Source organism: Chrysemys picta, chromosome 2, assembly GCF_011386835.1.
Source record: "Chrysemys picta bellii isolate R12L10 chromosome 2, ASM1138683v2, whole genome shotgun sequence".
In the NCBI taxonomy this organism is placed as follows: domain Eukaryota; kingdom Metazoa; phylum Chordata; order Testudines; family Emydidae; genus Chrysemys; species Chrysemys picta.
This window is the reverse complement of record NC_088792.1, coordinates 18,112,173-18,131,413: the sequence shown is the minus strand read 5'-3', so window position 1 is coordinate 18,131,413 and position 19,241 is coordinate 18,112,173. Positions and strand designations below refer to the sequence as shown.

General features: G+C 44.7%; 1 protein-coding gene across 11 annotated transcripts in view; it reads right to left on the bottom strand.

The window, feature by feature from the left end:
- GALNT11 (polypeptide N-acetylgalactosaminyltransferase 11) overlaps window positions 1–19,241 on the bottom strand; it is an 80,940-nt gene that overhangs the window by 40,151 nt on the left and 21,548 nt on the right. For 7 of the 11 annotated variants that reach the window (XR_010599097.1, XR_010599099.1, XR_010599098.1 and 4 more), the window contains exons 2-4: window positions 15,111–15,443; window positions 11,073–11,196; window positions 7,329–7,495 (exon numbers count right to left, since the gene is read on the bottom strand). Coding sequence is in view for 6 of the 11 variants with exons in the window: in XM_005297173.4 (XP_005297230.1) it covers window positions 7,329–7,495; window positions 11,073–11,196; window positions 15,111–15,405 (586 nt within the window). In the remaining 5 variants the exon portion in view is untranslated. Of the gene's footprint in view, window positions 1–1,593; window positions 5,098–7,328; window positions 7,496–11,072; window positions 11,197–15,110; window positions 15,444–19,241 lie in introns of those variants that run through there. The other 4 variants (XM_042859290.2, XM_065586765.1, XR_010599100.1 and 1 more) reach the window with 3 other exon arrangements.

Here is a 19,241-nt window from a genome sequence, read left to right as displayed (position 1 = left end):
AAACACTCATAAACAGATGTAAAGGTTATTTTAAATGTTGTCTCAGAGGTTTGCTAGGGTCATTTGTGTTTTCCTGCCACTCTGTAATCACTCCTCCTGGGTCTATGCTGTCGCCTGCGAACTGTGTATGAGAGAGTGAGAGAGGAAAAAAAACAGTATACTATTTCCAAATCTAGTCCATTTCAGTTCAAGTGTAGTGTCAGTTATTGCTCAGAACTGTGCCAGGTGGAGTAAACAGGCAGATTTCAGCGTGTTTGCGTGCAGCCATAACAGGGTAACCCATATGTGAGCTAACACAGCATCATGGTAATTCCCTCACGGCTTCTGACCCAATCCTGGCTGCTGATAGCTGCAAACTTTTCCTGAAGCAAGAACTCCAGGTAGTCAGTCACACTGCTGGGAAGAGCATATTTTCCAAGCCCCTCAATATAGCTGACGAGCTCACTCCACTCACAGATGTGCTGTTCAGTAACTATTAGTTGGAATACTGCTGCATATACTGCAGGTTTTCCTCCAGCAGCTTGGAATAACATCTCCCTTTGCCAATAGAGCACCACAACAACGGTTCTGTCTTCCAAAATATGAAAGGCCTGAAGTGGCAGAAAAAACATTTGCAGAGAGGGCACTGAACACCCCTTCATATGGCAATTAGTTATGATTTTTTTATGAAACAGAATAAAGGTTATAATTTTAACCTTACCATTGTCTCTGCACTTCTGTAACTGCAATTAACCAGGCTGTGTCCAGAGACAGTATGAGGACTGATGCATCCCCTTTCACAATACGTGTTGATTCAGTTTAGGAATGTTACATTTTATGCCCTTGAGATTCCACAATAATTAACTCTGTGCTCCTCCACTGAGCTATTTTAGACAATAACCCTCTGTGTCTTGTCCTATTTCAAGCCCCTCAACCTGCCTACCGTTCTTCAGGAACTCCATCCCTGGCCCAATGTACCTTCCCAGAACGTTCCAAAAGGAAGGATTTCTGTGATTAAATTATGGTTGATGCTCTTGAGAGGACAGACCAGCAGGTTCAGTACTAGAAGAGGAGGGACGAAAAATGGGAACAACGGCATGCTGACAGGCAGGAAGAAAGTGGGGCTCAACGCCCAGGTGAAGGACAGGTTTTCAGCAAGGGAGCTGGCGCTTGCAAACATGAACGGTGGCTAAGGGAGGAGGACAGAACTCAACACAGAAAACTGTTTCAGCGACTCATTTCCATAATGGCGGCAAGAGCTCCGGCACCTGCAGCCCCTCTCACATCATGCCATGATGCCCAAACATACCCTCAGCCCAGCAGTAGCTTGGACTACTCCATGTTGGGGTGGCCCATGCATTCAGGACTCATGAGAGTGGCTGGGCAGGGCAACTAAACCCAATGCAGCCTTCCTTCTCCCAGACCCCCTCCCCTGCTGCTGAGGGGAAATGTAAAGAAGGGAAAAGAGAACTGGGGGCAGGAGACACATAGGGGTATCGTGTCAGGTCTTAACTATTTCCTGCCTTTTTTGGGGGGTGGAGGGGATATGGCAGCTGGCCTGCCCAAGAGACTGAGTGGTTTACAGTTTTAAGACGTGTTTACAAATAAAGCATGTTATGTTTTCAAGAAAGTTTATTGCTATCATACAAGCATGCTTTGAGATGATAAAGCTAAAAACATGTTCAGGAGCAATTAAGCATTAGTAAACAAACAGCATTCCTCTATTTAGCTAGGTGGAGCAATTCACATTTCAATAAATTTAATCTGTACAGCCTTTGTGCCCCCCCGCCAACCAAATTCATTATTCATCATGTCATTCAGACTTACATTGCATGGCAATCAAGCCCATGCCCCTCCCAAGCACGGCTCCCCCCTCCCCCAAAAAACCAATTAATGAGCCAGTTTTCCCCCACAAGCACATTTGTACAGGTACTATTTGCCTTCCTCCTTTGGGCCATGTCGGTTCATAACGTGAGAACACAAAGCATCCCTGACTTGCTGCCTGGGTGCAGCCAGCTCCTGCAGGGGTAGCTGCACTTTCTGGCTGAGGGTACCAATCTAGGGTACCCTCCCTGTCATAGGTCCATTCAGGGGGCAATGGCTCACCTCTGCCTTCACATGGTTGTGACGTGCACAGCAAGCCACAGTGATGTGAACAGCACTGATGACACTGGCATCCAAATGGGTCTGTAGACATCTCCAACGGGATTTTCATCTGATAAAAGTACATTCACCAGCCATTCTACACATGCTGTGAGTGTAATTAAACCCTCCTTTGCCAGGGCCTCTGCAATCTGGGTATGTTTTCATAAGCCAAGGCAAAAAGGGGTACGTGGGATCCTCCTCAATAACAGTGGGGACAGTATCACTGTTTATGTTAACGTCATTTGGTGGGAACAGTTTCCCTGCCTATCCATGAATGTATACTCCCGAGTGGTAAAAAACCCTGGCATCATGGACTTTTCCTGTGCAGACCACACTGACCTGCATAAATCTGCCTCTGCAGTCCACTAGTGCCTGCATAACAATGGGGTAGTAGCCTTTGCAGTTTACGTACTCAGGTACTCCTTGAGGAGGGCAAGCTACCGGCACATGAGTCCCATCAACAGCCTGGGGCAATTAGGAAACCCCATTCTCTTAAAGCCAGCAATTAGCTCTGGAATAGCTTTAATGCCCGCCACCTCAGAGTAAACCACACGCCTCATTGCCTCAGAAACCTCAGCCTCCACTCTACTCTCTGCCAACTTTCCAACCCCAAGCTGGCTGGCCACGGATCCGGAGCAGTCTGGGGTAGCCAGCTTCCAGACGGTTATAGCAACGCACTTCGGAACTGGCAAGGGCGATGTATCTCTCTTTACACTAGAGGTGGGAGCAAGCTGCGCACAAAGCACCAGAAATGTGGCTTTCTTCACATGAAAGGTCTGGACCCACTGCTGGTCATCCCAGGTCTGCAAGACGACGTGGTCCCACCAGACGGTGCTTGTGAGCCTGCACCAGAAGCGGCCGTCTACACAGGGGGCATTAGCAGCTTTGCCAGGGAGAGTCTGCAATGCCAGGGTACTCCTCCTCCTACTGCTGCTCCATCAGGAAACCCATCAGGTACCTTTGGTGGTACAGAAACCACCACCGAAGGGTCCACCGGCACCTTATGGTTGCTCTGCCAGTTTCCTGACACAGAAGTGAAAGCGTAAGCAAGAGAAGTTCTATGAAAAGGCGCCTCCTCTATGTTGTTGGCTCTGGTAGTTGGGAGAGCACAGAGCAAAATGAGCAGGCTGTGTTGGCGGCTGTTCAAACTTCCTGAAATGTGCAGGGCAGGCAGTAAAGTTTTCCCACAGCGCACCACAGCCCTACGGCTAGACTGAGGGTGAGGGGGTGCTAGGGACTCTGGGATATGGTTATTTTGACTGGAGTCTGCACACTGCAGTGTGGTTGCCAGAGCCCCAGAGGTCTACGGTAAGAAAAGCCTTAAAATAGGGTTTAATTACAATGTATATGCTCACGCCCAGGGTTCCCCCCCTAACATGGGTCAACAGACTCAAGTCCCACTAACCCTGAGCTTACATTGCAGTGTAGACATACCCTTAGAGAGACAAGGTGGGCGAGGCAATATCTTTTATTGGACCAACTTCTTTTTGGAGAGAGAGAGAGACAAGCGTACACAGAGCTCTTTCTGTCTGGAAAACATACTCTTGGTCACAGCTAAATAGAAGGTGGAACAGATTATTAAACATAAATAGTTAACACATTTCAAAGGATCATTCAAGATGAAGTGGCCAGTTAACAATTCTCCCATCATAGGGGAGAAAGGAACGGGGGGCGGGGGTGGGAGCAGCTGGTGGGGAAGAGGAGTTGTTAGTGGGTTATAGATGGCTGTAATAAGCCATATATCCAGTTTCTCTATTCAGTCCATGCTTTTTAGTGTCTAGCGAAGTTATGAATTTAAGTTCCCAGAATCATCTTTCGAAGGTGTTGTGCAGATTTCCTCTAAGAATGATGACTGAGAGGTCAGATAGAGAGAGTGATCACTTTGTGAAATGTTCATCTACAGGTGATAGGCTGTTTTTGTCTTATTTTCTTGTGTGAGGTACAACACATTTGTCATAGACATGCGTAGGACCCATGGATCTTGAAAGGTGTGTTGATCATCATAGCAACAGAGATGTTTCTACAGGTTTTGCATCTGATGTTCTGGCAGGATCTGGTGCTGCTTTGAGATGGTGTCCCCCGGTCTGTGGGGAGCAAGCTCATCATTAGAAGCAAGGAGAGGGTTGGTGGCTTCTGGCGGTTAGAGGTTTAGGGTCGCCCCAAGCCTGGGGTTGCAACCCTGACCATCCTGTCTAATAGATGGATGCAGGGGCATTGGAAACATTTTTATGGTGGGCGTGCTGAAAGTGGAAACCATGTCCCTGCACGTCTCGTTCCAGCACCCCTGGATGTACGTGGAGGGCAAAACTGTACATTCACATGAACAAGGTATTTCTTTACAAGGGAGATAGTGCAAAAACAACTGGAATTCCAGCTATTATCTTTATATATTATGAGACTTCAGTGAAATCTTATGGATAGTGGATGGGAAGGAAAAGCTGTGAAATACCATGACATCATCGCAGACAGTGAATACATTGAAAGAGCAATATCTTGTGACTAAGGCCTTCTTAAAACTTCTAGAAGAGACACCAGCTGAGTAAATCAAAGGTCCTTATGCTGTCTGCCTCAAGGATGCTATCTGTCCCTGGTCTTAAATATGGTACAATATGCTAAGGAAGGAGTAAGAGCGATGATTTTGAAGGAAATCTTATAGCGAGTTAGGGATACTCAACATGTGTCATCCGAATAATACTATATAAATGGAGTGAGACAGGGCTGCACAAAAAACAGAAGAACTTATGAATAGGAACAAAAACTATTGCCTAAACTATTCTTCATTTGATTTACTATCCCAACGCAGAGATGGCTATAGGGTTACAGGAAATGGAGAACTCACATGATCAAATTAAAGCAGCAAAGGTTAAACATCAAATTTAACAGAGTGAGGACAAAGGCTTCACATGAGGCTCTGTAGGTGGGGAGAATAGCAAAGAATGCTCCCACCTTTCCCAATCCCCAGAAGTCTTGGTCCTGCCAAGGAGAAAACAGAGAATAGAAAATACACACACACACACACACACACACACCCCTAGACCTCCCACTGCACCCAGATTGTCCCACACAGAATCTTCTCACCCCACACCTGGATCACCCGACACTGAGCCCCTCCACACTTGGATCCTGCCTGGTTGAACCTGCCTGCCCCACACCTGGTGTGCCTGGCACTGTTTTTGGGACAGGCCCAGGCCTTGTGCTGTGTCAGGGTCAGGTGCAACCTCACCGCTGAGTTCATGTCCTGGGGGCATCTCCCACCTTCGTGCAGCCAGCGGCCTGTGATCCCCACTGCCATGCTGGAGCCTCTGCATTTATTTATTGACAAATGAAACTTGCAGAATTTTAAAATACTGTTCGCAGAATTTTTTATTTTTTAGGTGCAGAATGCCCTCATGAGTATACTATTATTTGTATTACAATAGCGTCTACAGGCCCCAAACCCTACCAAGGCCTCATTACACTAGGAGGGTAGATGAATAAAGTCAGAGACAATCCTTGTCCTGAAGAGCTAAACAGATAAGACAAAAGGTAGGAGAATGAAGGTATTATCATCTCCATTTTACACACAGTTAATGAAAGCACAGAGGAATTTGGCGATTTACCCAAGACCACACAAGAAACCTGTACAGAGCCAGGGACTGAAGTTCTGGTCCAGGGTCTTAATGAGAAAACCACCTCTGCTCTCTTTTGCTTGTGAAATATATTCCGTTAGAAGAAGGTATCAATGTCATCATTAGTTTGTTGCACTATCAAAGAGAGAGTGCACCAATTCTTTTGTTTGAAGAAATCTCACCCCATTCTCCAGCCACTTGAGGCTGGTTTAAAATTAGAAATATTAGCATGACCACACCAAGACTTTGACACTAACTAGGCTTTCAAAATAACAACATACCAAAATAGTAGCAGGGTCAGCGGGTTTGGTTAGCAAGGAAGGTTGTTTATGTTTAGTCAGTGCAATATTTGAAGACTCAAATTTGAGGTAAGTTTACTGCTGAACTTAAAGGCTCTGAAACTTGAAAGCAGTAAGTTGTGCCAGAAAGTCTGTGGTGTGGGATGGACATTCCTTCCAAACCTCAAGAGGACAACCACGAAATAGGCATTTAAACATTAGGCATGTTTATTGGCAAAGGATAGAGTATTTAATCCTAGTTCTCGCTCCAACTTTAACATTTGCTCTGACCCAATAGAAACAAATTAGCTTTGTAAGAACAAGGGAATTCCATTCTAACCCATACAGATGTAATCAGCCTCACAAAGACAAGCCTGCAATCAGATGGTGATAAACAGGAGGAGTTAATTATGTATATTAAAAAAGGATCAGATGAAAGAGATGCATAAGGCTGCAGATGTTTATATAGCAAGAAAATAGGAAGCACACACAATGCTGCTGTAATTGCTGTTTACACGGACATATTTCTCAGCTGCTGCTTCGCTTTTCAAATGCCAGAATGCTTCCAAGTTAGTGGCTTATTTTGATGTGCAGAGCGTGCTAAGGAAAAAGGGCTGGCGCATGATCTTTAAACCACAGACAAATATTTGACAACTCATTCTGACAGACCTACCCCCTTTAGGGGCCCCACCACTGCACTGACCCCCTTCCAGCTTCCCAGAGCTGGACAGCTGCTCCATCAAAAGCTAGTGAAAACCACTCCTGGGACGACCACAAGATTGCCCAAGAGTAATGCACCGCATTCCCAGACTAAGAGCTGGACTCTGCTCCCAGATACACCACCACCACTGAATTGATGAGCTGGCAGAAAATCGCACACTATATCTGTAGTGCTACAGCAACTTCTATGGCCACAGAAACAACAGTGTAGCACAGGATTGTGTGTAGGCAACACTTTTTCAGTAGTAAATATAGGCTTGTGGAGAGTTCGGGCCTGAAGAATCTATTCTTAGAAGCATCTGCATAAGCCATTCTGAACACCAGGCTGGCCCCGCAAACTTTCCTATATATTGTCATATGTTATTCATAGCTCAACTGATCCCAGCTGCTTAAATCTTCACTATTATTGACATTAATACTTAACTCTAGTTGGCCCAAGTGAAGTTTAAAAATCTAACTATTTTGAATGGTCATGTCTACACAATACATGGTTTATTGATAAAACCATAGGAAGAGACAGGAAAGCCAAACATCACCAGTATGGGCAAGCACAGAGGGGCAACGCCAGCACAAATGCATTACTGAGATTGTCACTCACCCAATTCACTGTTGTCATCCACCAAGATAATTTCATGAAGAAGATATGCTGGAGTGCGATCCAGTACACTATGTACTGTCCGAAGCAAAGCAGAAAATGCTTCGTTATAGAAACAGATGATAATGCTGGCAAATGGTAAATCAGAAGGGTAGGACTTTTCTCTGCACCTACAAACAAAAGACACACACATGTTCAATGTACAAGACTGCACCTCCTAACAAAGCTCCATAAACAGCAACACTAATATTGAATGAGAAATTGTTCTCTCACATTTCAGTGTTACATTCAGGGCATGTCTACGCTATAAACTTAAGCTGACCTATGTTAGGACAACTTACAGCCATGACTGTAATTACAGCAGTGTTCATGTCCACGCGGCCCTCCTCCTGTCGGTGGTGCACATCCTCACCGGGAGCACTTACACCGACTTAAGAGGTGCAGTGTGGAGGGGGGGGCTGAAAGCCAGGGCTCTCAGCTCCATGCGCAGCTCCCCATCAGCTTCTCGGCTCCCCAGCTGCCCCCGCCCCCCTTGATGTCTTGGCTCCGCACCAGGCTCCAGGTGCGGCGCTCCCCACACTGGGCACAGCCATGCTCCCAATGGGGAGCAGGGAGCCAAGAGCCTGGGGGAGGGTAGCCAGACTCCTGGCGGGGAGATCCGTGCCCAGAGTCTGGTTGGCTGCTGTGCTCCCAGTGGGGAGCCAAGAGCCCGGGCGGCAGCCCAGATCAGAGTGGGGAGCCAGGAGTCTGGGCAACAGCCGGGCTAGGAGCAGGGAGCCAGGAGGGCAGCAGGGTTCCCCGTGGGGAGCGGGGAGCCCAGGCAGCAGCCTGAGCCGGAAGCCTGGGTGGCAGCGCTGCTTAGAGCGGAGACAGGCTGGCGAGTTGGGAGCCAGGAGCTGTGAAATTGACAAGAATGACAGTCAACAGATGTAAGTAACCTAGCGTCTACACAGACACTGCACTGCCCTAACTACACTGACATAAGCCCTATGCCTCTCATGGACGTGGAGTTATGTCAGTGCAGTAGGGTGCTTACATCGGCGGGAGCCAGGCTGTAGTGTGTACACTGACGTAGTTAGGTGCATAACGTAAGCTGTCTTACGTCAACCTAACTCCGTAGTATAGACCAGGCCTAAGACATGTTCATTAACATAATACTTACATTAGGGCTCAACCAAGTATAGAGTAGCCTCATACCTACAGTTCACACAATTCAGCCCCACATAAATAGGGTTTATTGCTGCATGTTACAAAATGTAATACCTGTATGCCCTTAAGGGCATACAATGCTATAGGGTCGGATTCCTAGCAAATAGTAGTTAGAGCAGGCACTGAAAGTCTTCCAGCAAAAATAAGAGGACTTTTATCTGCCTATTTCAATTTCTCTCCCTGATATCTACAAATCTGATATGATAAAGGGTAAATTGTCAATACTGGCATTTGAGAGGGGATCAAGTGATAGCAAAAACTGCAGGACCTAAAATGCAACTCTGGTTGTGCCAAAAAGCCTGTTCACTTGAATTCAAGTGGATTCAGCTCTGGGAGGGATTTGCGCTTTTGTGCAACAACTATGGCCCATTACATTTACACACAATTGAGCAACCACAACAAAAACGAAAGTTACACCATGATTTGGGGGGGGGGAGAGAGAAGAGCACATGCACACTTGGGGGCATTCAGATGGTTGCTTTACTCCATCTAAGTGTAATAGAGCATAGAAAATTTGTGCGTTCGAACAGAAAGTCACTAGATAGACAGCACTATTTTCCCCGACATCAAGAAAGGGCCCTATTTAAGACAGCTTTTCTCACCTTCCCAACCTCTATAAGCATGCAGCAATGTGGCTTAGTATATAAAGACAGTACTCTGCCATTCTTAGGCTCCATCAAGCCTTCAAACACTCATTAACTTGAATGTTTAAACTTTAAGGGTCTGATTTTTGAGGTACGGAACACAACAATTTGTAACACCTTCAGTGGGAGTTGGAGTGCTCTGTGTGTCTGGGAAAAAAAAAATCAAGCTACAAACATTGTTCTAGAATACTTAGACTCATAAGGTCTATAACTAGGGAGATGGAGGAGGCATGTAGGTCATCTAGCCCTGCCCGGAATCAGTGCAAGATAGCTTTCAGAAATACACTGTAGGAGAGCATTCTCCCCACCCCCAACCTATATTTCAGTTACTATTTGCTACCTCTTGGATCTAATAAAATAGCTTTCTGCGAATCCTAGTGCTCATGAAATTTATATCAGTAAGTTTACACCCAAATTAGGTTTTTAATTAAACACATTTAAGTCAAATTAAAAACCTTAACAACATTGTACTGGTGCATGAGACACAAAATGTGAAACTGAATATTAAAAAAAGTGAGATTAGCAGTCAGTTACACTCACCACACTGCTTACCTTTTTGCTATTCACTCCAACAGAATAAATGGAAAAACAAATTAGATTGTAAAAATGCTTTCATTTTTAAAGACTCTAGTATGTAATTAATAATACAGGTACAGAATTTTAGTTTTTTTCCACATAATATCATCCCTTTAAAATTAACAGTTCAGAGTGCACCTGCACAGAATACATGTATGCATTATGCAAACTTCTCTATGGCTCAACGTATCTCTGTCCTCATGTGAAATACCCCTGATAGTCCATTAATGGAGATCTCTTGAGCGCACTCTGATCACTACATGGAATCAATCTCACCGTTAGTTGGTTATTTGTCCATTACATAGAACTAACACAGAGAGGTTCTGTGTTATATCAATTAGGGATCATCTAACCCAGGGGTAGGCAACCTATGGCACGCATGCCGAAGGCAGCACGCGAGCTGATTTTCAGTGGCACTCACACTGCCCGGGTCCTGGCCACCGGTCCGGGGGGCTCTGCATTTTAATTTAATTTTAAATGATGCTTCTTAAACATTTTAAAAACCTTATTTACTTTACATACAATGATAGTTTAGTTCTATATTATAGACTTATAGAAAGAGACCTTCTAAAAATATTAAAATGTATTACTGGCATGCAAAACATTAAATTAGAGTGAATAAATGAAGACTCGGCACACCACTTCTGAAAGTTTGCCGACCCCTGATCTATCCCATTCCACTAGCATATATTTGAAGTTAGGTCTCTGGGGTGACCACCAGATGGCTTCTCATATTTAAATTGAGCAGGATACTTTCTAACCTATTAGCTTCTCCATCTAACATCTGACTGAGGAAATAATTTCTACTTTAACTCTCTGATTCATTCAGCTGAGTGTCATTAGCTTATAAAGATTCTACTGTATATGTATTTCTTTAAAGACATATTGTATTTTAAAATCCAAATTCGAAGAGACTTCTGTGTGGTAGAGTTGGTAGATATATGGTTTGTGTAGGCGATCTTAAAATTACATACACACACTGTCTTAAGGTAGCGTTAGTCTGACTTTCTCATGTGACCTGCTCAGTAGAGATTTTCCAATTATGTACAATTATTATCCCATTCCCGTTTGCCTCTTGAGATCCAATTCTGAACAGTATTCAGTAAAGCAAGCCCTCCAAATTAAAAGAATAACCTCAAGCCATCTGGCTGCAAGTATTAAAGGAATGGAACTCTGCCTTCAGTGGTAACTGATATGTTGAAAGCAAAATGTAATAGATGTGTAACGGCCAAATGTTTAATTCCAGTCTCATTATTTAGTATACTGGGCCCTTGAAAACAACATTATATTTATAGAGAAAATGGTATAAAGGACATACTTTGCATCCCTTGTATCTGGCACCTCTCTGTGGTATCCCAACCGGTTGCTGATAAGCATATTGAAGGCATGCTTCTGATAGCCCAAGTCTCTCACCTGCTGATCGTGTTCGTTAAAAATCATGCCTATAATAGAAACATATCAAAATTCATTGGCTCAAAAACATCCTCTGGCAATGATCAAGTACTGAAATGGAGTGTTTAACTCATGCATAGTTTTCACAATATGCCTTTACAAATCATATTTAACCTGTTTTCAAAGCACATTTCTGTATGAATACTTCAATTTCTACCCCAATAAGAAGTTAAGTCTATGAACATTATAGGTGTAATAAAAATAGACTGTATGTGAATGGAGCATAACATCCCACAAAGAGTGATGGCCCCATTGTGCTTATTTCCTATTCCCCACACATTCCTTCCCCCTAAAAACCTCACTCTTAACTCAGTATAAAACACCCAACCAATCAGCCAGATCTAGCCCACTTGATGCATAATCTGGTACCCATGGCAGATTAAGCTTTTACAAAGTGTATGCTTCTATTTAAATACATCAAGTTTCTAGCCCTTGTGGTGTTAGAAAATCCAACCAATCATGGCCCTACTGCAGTGCAGTTTCACAAGACTTCAGCGAGACAAACAATAGCTATCAAAGAAGCCTGATCTACCATCATTCATCTCACCTGAAATGTTGAGACTCAAGCCTCGGAACGACAACTTCAATAGCAACAGAGTTTACTATTTCTTCGCTGATTGTTTTAGCATCAATTCTCACTGAGTGCAGTGGCAGGGTAGAGGCAGCCATCCAGTTTCAAAAAGCATTCTAGTGTAAGCGGCAAAATCCTGCAATGTCACTCTTTCTGTCCCTGACTCTGTGCTTGGGGCCAAAAACAATATAAACTCTACTATTCTAGGGTTCCAAACTTCACTGAGTTCTGTTGTTCTCATTGAGACATTTCACTCAACTCTTGGTACAAGCTTTGAAGTACTGGAACAAATGGCTTCATTTATTTTTTCCCTTATTCGCAGAGGTGAAAGTAAGCCGGTACGGTGTACCGGCAAGAGCCAGTACGCCGTGCCGGACTGCACCGGCTTCCGCAGCGGGGATTTAAAGGGCCCGGTGCTCCGGCCACTGTGGGGAGCCCCGAGCCCTTTAAATCCCCCCCGCAGCTCTGCAGGAGCTCCGGGCCCTTTAAATCCTGGCCCCAGCCCAGCTGCCAGAGCTGCGGCGGGGATTTAAAGGGCCTGGAGCTCCGCGGCGGCCCGAGCCCCGGGCCCTTTAATTTGCCTCTGAGCCCCGGGGGCTCCCAGCCACCTCTGCAGTTGGGAGCCCCGAGGTGATTTAAAGGCCCTGGGGCTCCCAGCCACAGCCAGTGCCCCAGGGCCTTTAAATCTTGAGAGGCCCCGCCAATTCTGGGTGAGGCCACGCCCTCGCTCAGGACTCCGGCCGTACCGGTAAGTCCTGTAAGTTACTTTCAACCCTGCTTATTCAACAGGTCAAGGGTCTGACAAACCAATAAGCAAGGAAACCCTAAATTCATCTTCTGCAACACACCCAAGAGATTACCTTGCTTTGGAGAGCTATGCAAAAACCAGGTGACCTAGGGCAATGACAGCCTCAGCGTGTCCAGGCAGGTGGCAAGATCAGAAAGAAAAGGGGCAAAATAGAAGGAGAAATGCAAGCTGTAGAAATGTTTTTGGAAGGGGAAGGACAGCAAGATCTCCCTATTTCCCTTCATAGCACAGATGTAACATGAAGGACTGTGAAATGGTACCAGGATTTACACCAAGGGACATGTAACAGTGATTCTACAGAGGGAGCATACCAATGTGACTGCCATACGCATTGTCTGCACTGGGATTTTTAGCCTCAAGTGCAGCAATACTAATGTAGCAGCAGTGGCTCACACCCCTATAGAAGAGGTTTGAAACCATGGGAAGCTACATCAGTGGAAGTCACAATTTACACCAAAGCAATCTGTCTCCATGGGGTTTGCAATGACTGGGGGTTTTATCCACCAGGTTAACTGCAATGTGACAAGCCATTAGTCACAGAGGTTAGACATGTGACTATTAATAGTGTCACTTTCCCTTCCTTGTCCAGCAGTAGCCACAAAAGCAGTGGCACAAACCCTTCCTTGGAGTTGCACATCTGACCTTAGCAATGCTTTTGTCTGTCCAGAGCAGGGGTGGGCAACCTGCGGCCCGTGGGCCGCACACAGCCCATCAGGGTAATCCGCTGGCGGGCCGCGAGACCGTGTGTTTATATTGACCTCCGCAGGCACAGCCGCCCGCAGCTTCCCACCACTGGTTCAGAGGCTCTAAGCTCAGTCATACTTGCATCCTCTGGATTACAGCAAGCACTACTGCCACTGAACCTGCTCAATTCACCCGCTTTAAGGACCACATGCTTGAAAACTTCATGCCGAATTGCACTGGTTTTTGTTCTACAGGCTGCCCTCACACAAGTGTCTACACTTTTTTTTCCCTCTCTAAACACAGTCAAACTCAAATATTATTGAAGCTGGTTTTGAAAAGAGCTGCTTGCAGGCTAACAACGTGTGTGCAAAGTGCCTGACAAATTCCAGTCCAAACAACAGCTCTCAGCCCTTGGAAAATAAGGTTTGCAATGGAAACATCAACAAACACTTTACTATAGCAGTGTTATGTGTGTGTCAGAAACTTATAAGAAAAAAATACAGATTACCCTACCAGATGGCATTTTGTTTTCAGCTGTAATATGCCAAACTGTTTTTTTAACTTTACAGCCTAGCATATTTATCACTTCTCCAGACTGGACAGACAGGAAACCCTTCCCTATAACATTAGGTCTAATTCTAACACAGGCCCAGCTGTCTCCCAAATTTTCATATAGGACTTGTCCTGCAATAGAATACATTTGGCTTTCACTAGTCCAGCTAGTCTCTGGGTTTCAAGATCAAAGAGATTTTCTGTTGCAACTCTCCAAGTCATTTCCTGGCAAGCAGTGAATACTTGGAAAGAGATGGTCACCTCTGGAATATGCAGTAATTAGCAGCTGTTGATATTACAGCAAACTGATAAGAATTTGCCCTGTGGCATCACAAGTTGGCAGTTAAATTTTGGAAGGCATTTCACCTTCTATCGATCACATAAGCCTATGAGCAAGTCTGCAGTTACATTTTGTAAGCTTTTTCTTAAACTCCATAAAACTCTAGAACAGCTGACGCTGTATTGAAATTTTACTGAAGAAGAATGTAGGGAGCGTTAGCGAGCACTGCCAGTATTAAATTCAGGGCTAGACAAAAAATATATTCTGTATTATACTTCCAACGGAAATAGCTAAGACACCAGTAGAGTGACTTGCGCTACCTTCTTCCAGTTCAATGGCCAGTTTACAGTTCAAAATGCCACTCTTCTAAGTAGTCCCAGTGAAGTCAACAGACCTATTGCCTGAATAAACCCAGCAAGATTTGACCGTCAGATGAATAAACCCAGCATCTTACCTTTTCCAGTCTTGTTTGTAGATCATTTTATACTTCTATGATACAAGGATAGCAAACATAGGCCTCATACTATCGCCAAGCAAACTACTTTTTAAATCTTTTATACTAAAAAAGATGGATTGAGTTTCTCTGCAGCCTCTAAAATTTCACACATATTTTATCCCAATCCCCCTCAAAGTAAATTACCAACATGAGACACACAAATGCTACCAGTGGCAAGGTGGTATATCAAAGTTTGTAGCCTGGATGTTAAAATTCAGAAGTTTTCTGCTTTAGCATTTTATGTGCCAAAGTTGAAAATATTTCAGAATAAAGGCTAGACTGCTACATTTTGGATGAAACAAATACATATTGTAAAAGAATAAACTTTACGTCTACTTTGAAACCAAGAGAAACACCAGGATAAACATTTTCATAAATAAATATTCTCTTTGAGTATAAAAATTTTCCTTAGACACATTTAAAGTCTTATGGTCTCACTTTTACTGATTTAACTAAGATGTGTTTGTGTGTGCGTGTATATCATTCATAATGAAGATGACCAAGCCCACTTACCCATTTCAGGGGAGAGCTCCATGTCTTCCTTCACTGGGTCCTGTGCATGATTTCCAAATGAATTCCCTATACTGCTGTCTTTCCGTTGTGGTTGAGGTACGCGAACTGGACCCCGAGTGAAACGGGGATAGAATTTTTTAGGAAGTGGCTTTTGAGGTTCCAACCCCTTGACGGGCACATTCTTGAAAGATTGGGTCTCTTCGCTGAAGTTGAAATAAACAAACAGCAGAAGTGTCCAGGTCACAGATGTGAAAAGGCACCCATAGCAGAAATAGCGAAGCGTGACACTTCCCATTGTAGACCTAGCATTGTTGATGGCCCATTCTCAATTCCCTGAAAGAGAATAAAAGAAACACATAACTGAGGCCTCCATCTGTTAAGACTCTTCTGCAGACTTGTACATGAGTAACCAAATTCTAAATGCCAACTTTTCACAAAATGCTATTTTAAACCTATGCTCTATATTTTAATTTTATGTTTAAGCATTACATCTTTTTCCTCTCCCACCCAAATATCAACATACTTAGGGCATCAGACTGCTTAGGACTGTAAATCTTCAGATACAAGGCTAAAGACCCAGATAGTCTTGGGTGAAATATTAACAGCATTTTCTTTCAAGTTGTGGGACAGTTTACTGATGTCCACAAAACAGAAGTCACAAAGTGTTTGTATTACTCTTATTACTTATAACAACACATAATACTCGGTTTTCCAAAGAGACAAGGAAGAGAGACATGTAGGCTAGGGAAAGGATAAGAAAAGAAAAACACACACCTGAAAACTTGAGCAAGGAGTGGGGTGACAGATCCAGAGGGAGTGGAGGAGTAACTTTTAAGGAAGTATCTCAGAAATGACTCCACGATCATAGATCATAGAATATTAGGGTTGGAAGAGACTTCACGAGGTCACCTAGTCCAACCCCCTGCTCAAAGCAGGACCAACACCAACTAAATCATCCCAGCCAGGGCTTTGTCAAGCCGGGCCTTAAAAACCTCCAAGGATGGAGATTCCACCACCGCCCTACGTAACCCATTCCAGTGCTTCACCACCCTCCTAGTGAAATAGTGTTTCCTAATATCCAACCTAGACCTCCCACACTGCAACTTGAGACCATTACTCCTTGTTCTGTCATCTGGTACCACTGAGAACAGTCTAGCTCCATCCTCTTTGGAACCCCCCTTCAGGTAACTGAAGACTACTATCAAATCGCCCCCTCACTCTTCTCTTCTTCAGACTAAACAAGCCCAGTTCTCTCAGCCTCTCCCCGTAAGTCATGTGCCCCAGCCCCCTGATCATTTTCGTTACCCTCCGCTGGACTCTCTCCAATTTGTCCACATCCTTTCTGTAGTGGGAGGTCCCAAACTGGACGCAGTACTCCAGATGTGGCCTCACGAATGCCGAATAGGGGGGAATAATCATTTCCCTCTATCTGCTGGCAGTGCTCCTTCTAATGCAGCCCAATATGCCGTTAGTCTTCTTGGCAACAAGGCACACTGCTGACTCATATCCAGCTTCTCATCCACTGTAATCCCCAAGTCTTTTTCTGCAGAACTGCTGCTTAGCCAGTCGGCCCCCAGCCTGTAGCAGTGCATGGGATTCTGCTGTCCTAAGTGCAGGGTTTTAAAGTGTCCATGGGTTTTAACGAAGTAAGATTTGTCAAAGTATCAGAAATCACCAACAAAACTCTTCAGCTGAATCTGGCAAAGAACAAATCAGAACAAGAGATCGCATCTACAACCTCTTCCAAATGCTTTATGAATACGGATTATCCCTTACAACATCTCTGTGAGGTAGGTAGAAATTATTCCCTTGTTACAGGTGGGAAACTAACAGAGATTAAGCCTATGATCATGCTCCCACTGAATCTTATAGCACAATCCCACTGACTTCAAAAATGTAATATTGGGCTCCAAGTGACTTGGCTAAGATCACAAAGCATCACTGTTAATCAAACTCTGGCATTCCCAGGTCAGACTATGCCACTCCTTCATTTGTTAAAGTTCTTCTAACAAAAAATATTTACCTGCTATTCTTACTAGGTGAAATCCATCCCTGTGCAAAGTGCCAGACTATGCAGCACTTAAGCCCAATGACTTAAGTGGGATTATATGGAGCCTAAGTCTTGTGCTGGCCCTCTGCATACAGGTGTAATGCACACACTGTCAATCAGGATCCTTCTCCAATGCTCTAAAAAGGGATGCTGCTGCTGAGTTGTTACTTTAGAGCCATGAAAGTAGCCAGACACTAAACAAAAGCTAGGGATTTCTGAATCATTTCTTCACCCAATCTAGCTGGCTCAGTACTTAGCTACACCATGGCTTCAAAGCATCTGCCTCAAGTCTCCCACTCTCTGTGCTAATGGAGGTCAAGGATGTTGCCAAGGCGAATCTAGACTCAGAAAAGCAAGGGAGGTTGCCAAGGAGCAAAAAGATTAGATGCACAGCTACAGCCTCTCACCACAACAGGGTTTCTTGCTGACTGATCTGTAGACTGTTCAAAGCTCATCCCCACGACAGGAAGATCTGTGCACTAGCCAGTTTTTCTGCACGGGGGCAGTGGAATGAGGTATGTTTTAAGACTTTATCTAGCCTAAAAAGCTGCTCTCTAGCAAACGTTACAGTTGTCTCCCCACTGGCAACAAAAAGGCACCATTCTAACACAGCCCCACCACATGCACGCAAAACACTGGCTGCGAACTGATCTAGTTATTTTTTGCAGCACAGATATGCCCTTTCTGACCATTGCAGAGAAGACCAGCAATCACTCTGTTCTAACAGAGAATGGGCATTTTCTTTCACAGACATCTAAGAGGAATCAGGGCTTCCATTAGGAGGAAAGGAAATAAGTTAGTGCCAGAGTGAAGAGAACCTCAGGGCCCCCCAGCTGGAAAGCCTTTGTCCAGAGGCTAGCACGGTGAGAGACAGCAGGCCTGCCAGGTACTATATCACATGAATACAAATTTAATATGCAATATTCCACCTGTTCCTTGTTGAGATGTAGTTGTCCCTCTCCCTCTGAATCCCACTGGTTTATGCCACGTTGTACACAACATATGAAGGATGAAATAGCATTTAAAACAAATCATGGACTCACTAAGATCCAGAAGAGCAGATCCTTTCAATAACTTGCTATTTAACCAAAACATTCAGTGACACCTTTGGCAGAAAGTGTAGAAGAACTATTTATTTTCTTTACGTTTCCATTTCTGTGGCAACATTTTGTTTGGGATCTGGGGAGGGGGTTACCCTGTCTTTACAAACAACACACAACTATAAAAGCTCATCAGGCTTATTAATGAATCTTAATTGCAAGCAGAGCATCTTGAGCTGGAACACTGAGGTCTTGTCTAGTCTTGGGATTTCAACCATCAGTCAGCTGGGATAGCTGCACGTGTGCAAATTAAACGAACAGCTAGAAAAGCTACAGTGCGGCTTACCCAGGTTTCAAGCAAGAGAAGGCTCCTCGGGTGCACACTCCCAGAGAGAAGTGAGGTCTGTGACTACTGAAAGGAGGCACTAGGTTGGGACTCCTGGCCAAAACCTGTCCCACTCAATTTCCTCTCCTCCCCCTCCATCCTCTTTAATTGTAGTCTGATGGAGTGTATACTCCATCCCAGCTCTGAAAGGATTAATGTGGGCCCGAGAGGCTCACTAACCCACTGGTTGTACCTGGAGGGTGGGCCATTCCTAATTAAAGATTAAACCCAGCTGGGACAGAACTGGGTGGTGCCATAAAGGCAGGAAGCCTGGAGCAGAAGATGGTTACAGGGAGAGAAAGAAGAACTTTATAACTACTCTCTTAACAGAGAAACAGGAAGGAGCAGGAATGGACGCACAGAGGGTTGTGATGGAACTGGCCAGAGCTGGGATCCCTTGCTGGGCAGATGGCTTATATGGGGCCCTGAGGTAAAGGGGAAGAACCAGCTCACCCAGGGAGCATTCCTGAAGGAGCAGGGTAGGACTTGCAGAAGGACCTGGGGATTAGAACAGTGGAAGGAGTCTGCTTGTAGGAGCCCTGACATAAAGGCTGCAGTGGATTAGTAACACAGCCAAGGGCAGGAACCAGACCTCCAGTGAGAAGCCTTGGGAGGCATTGCTCATTACAAGGGCCCAGAAACAGGCTATGGAGAAG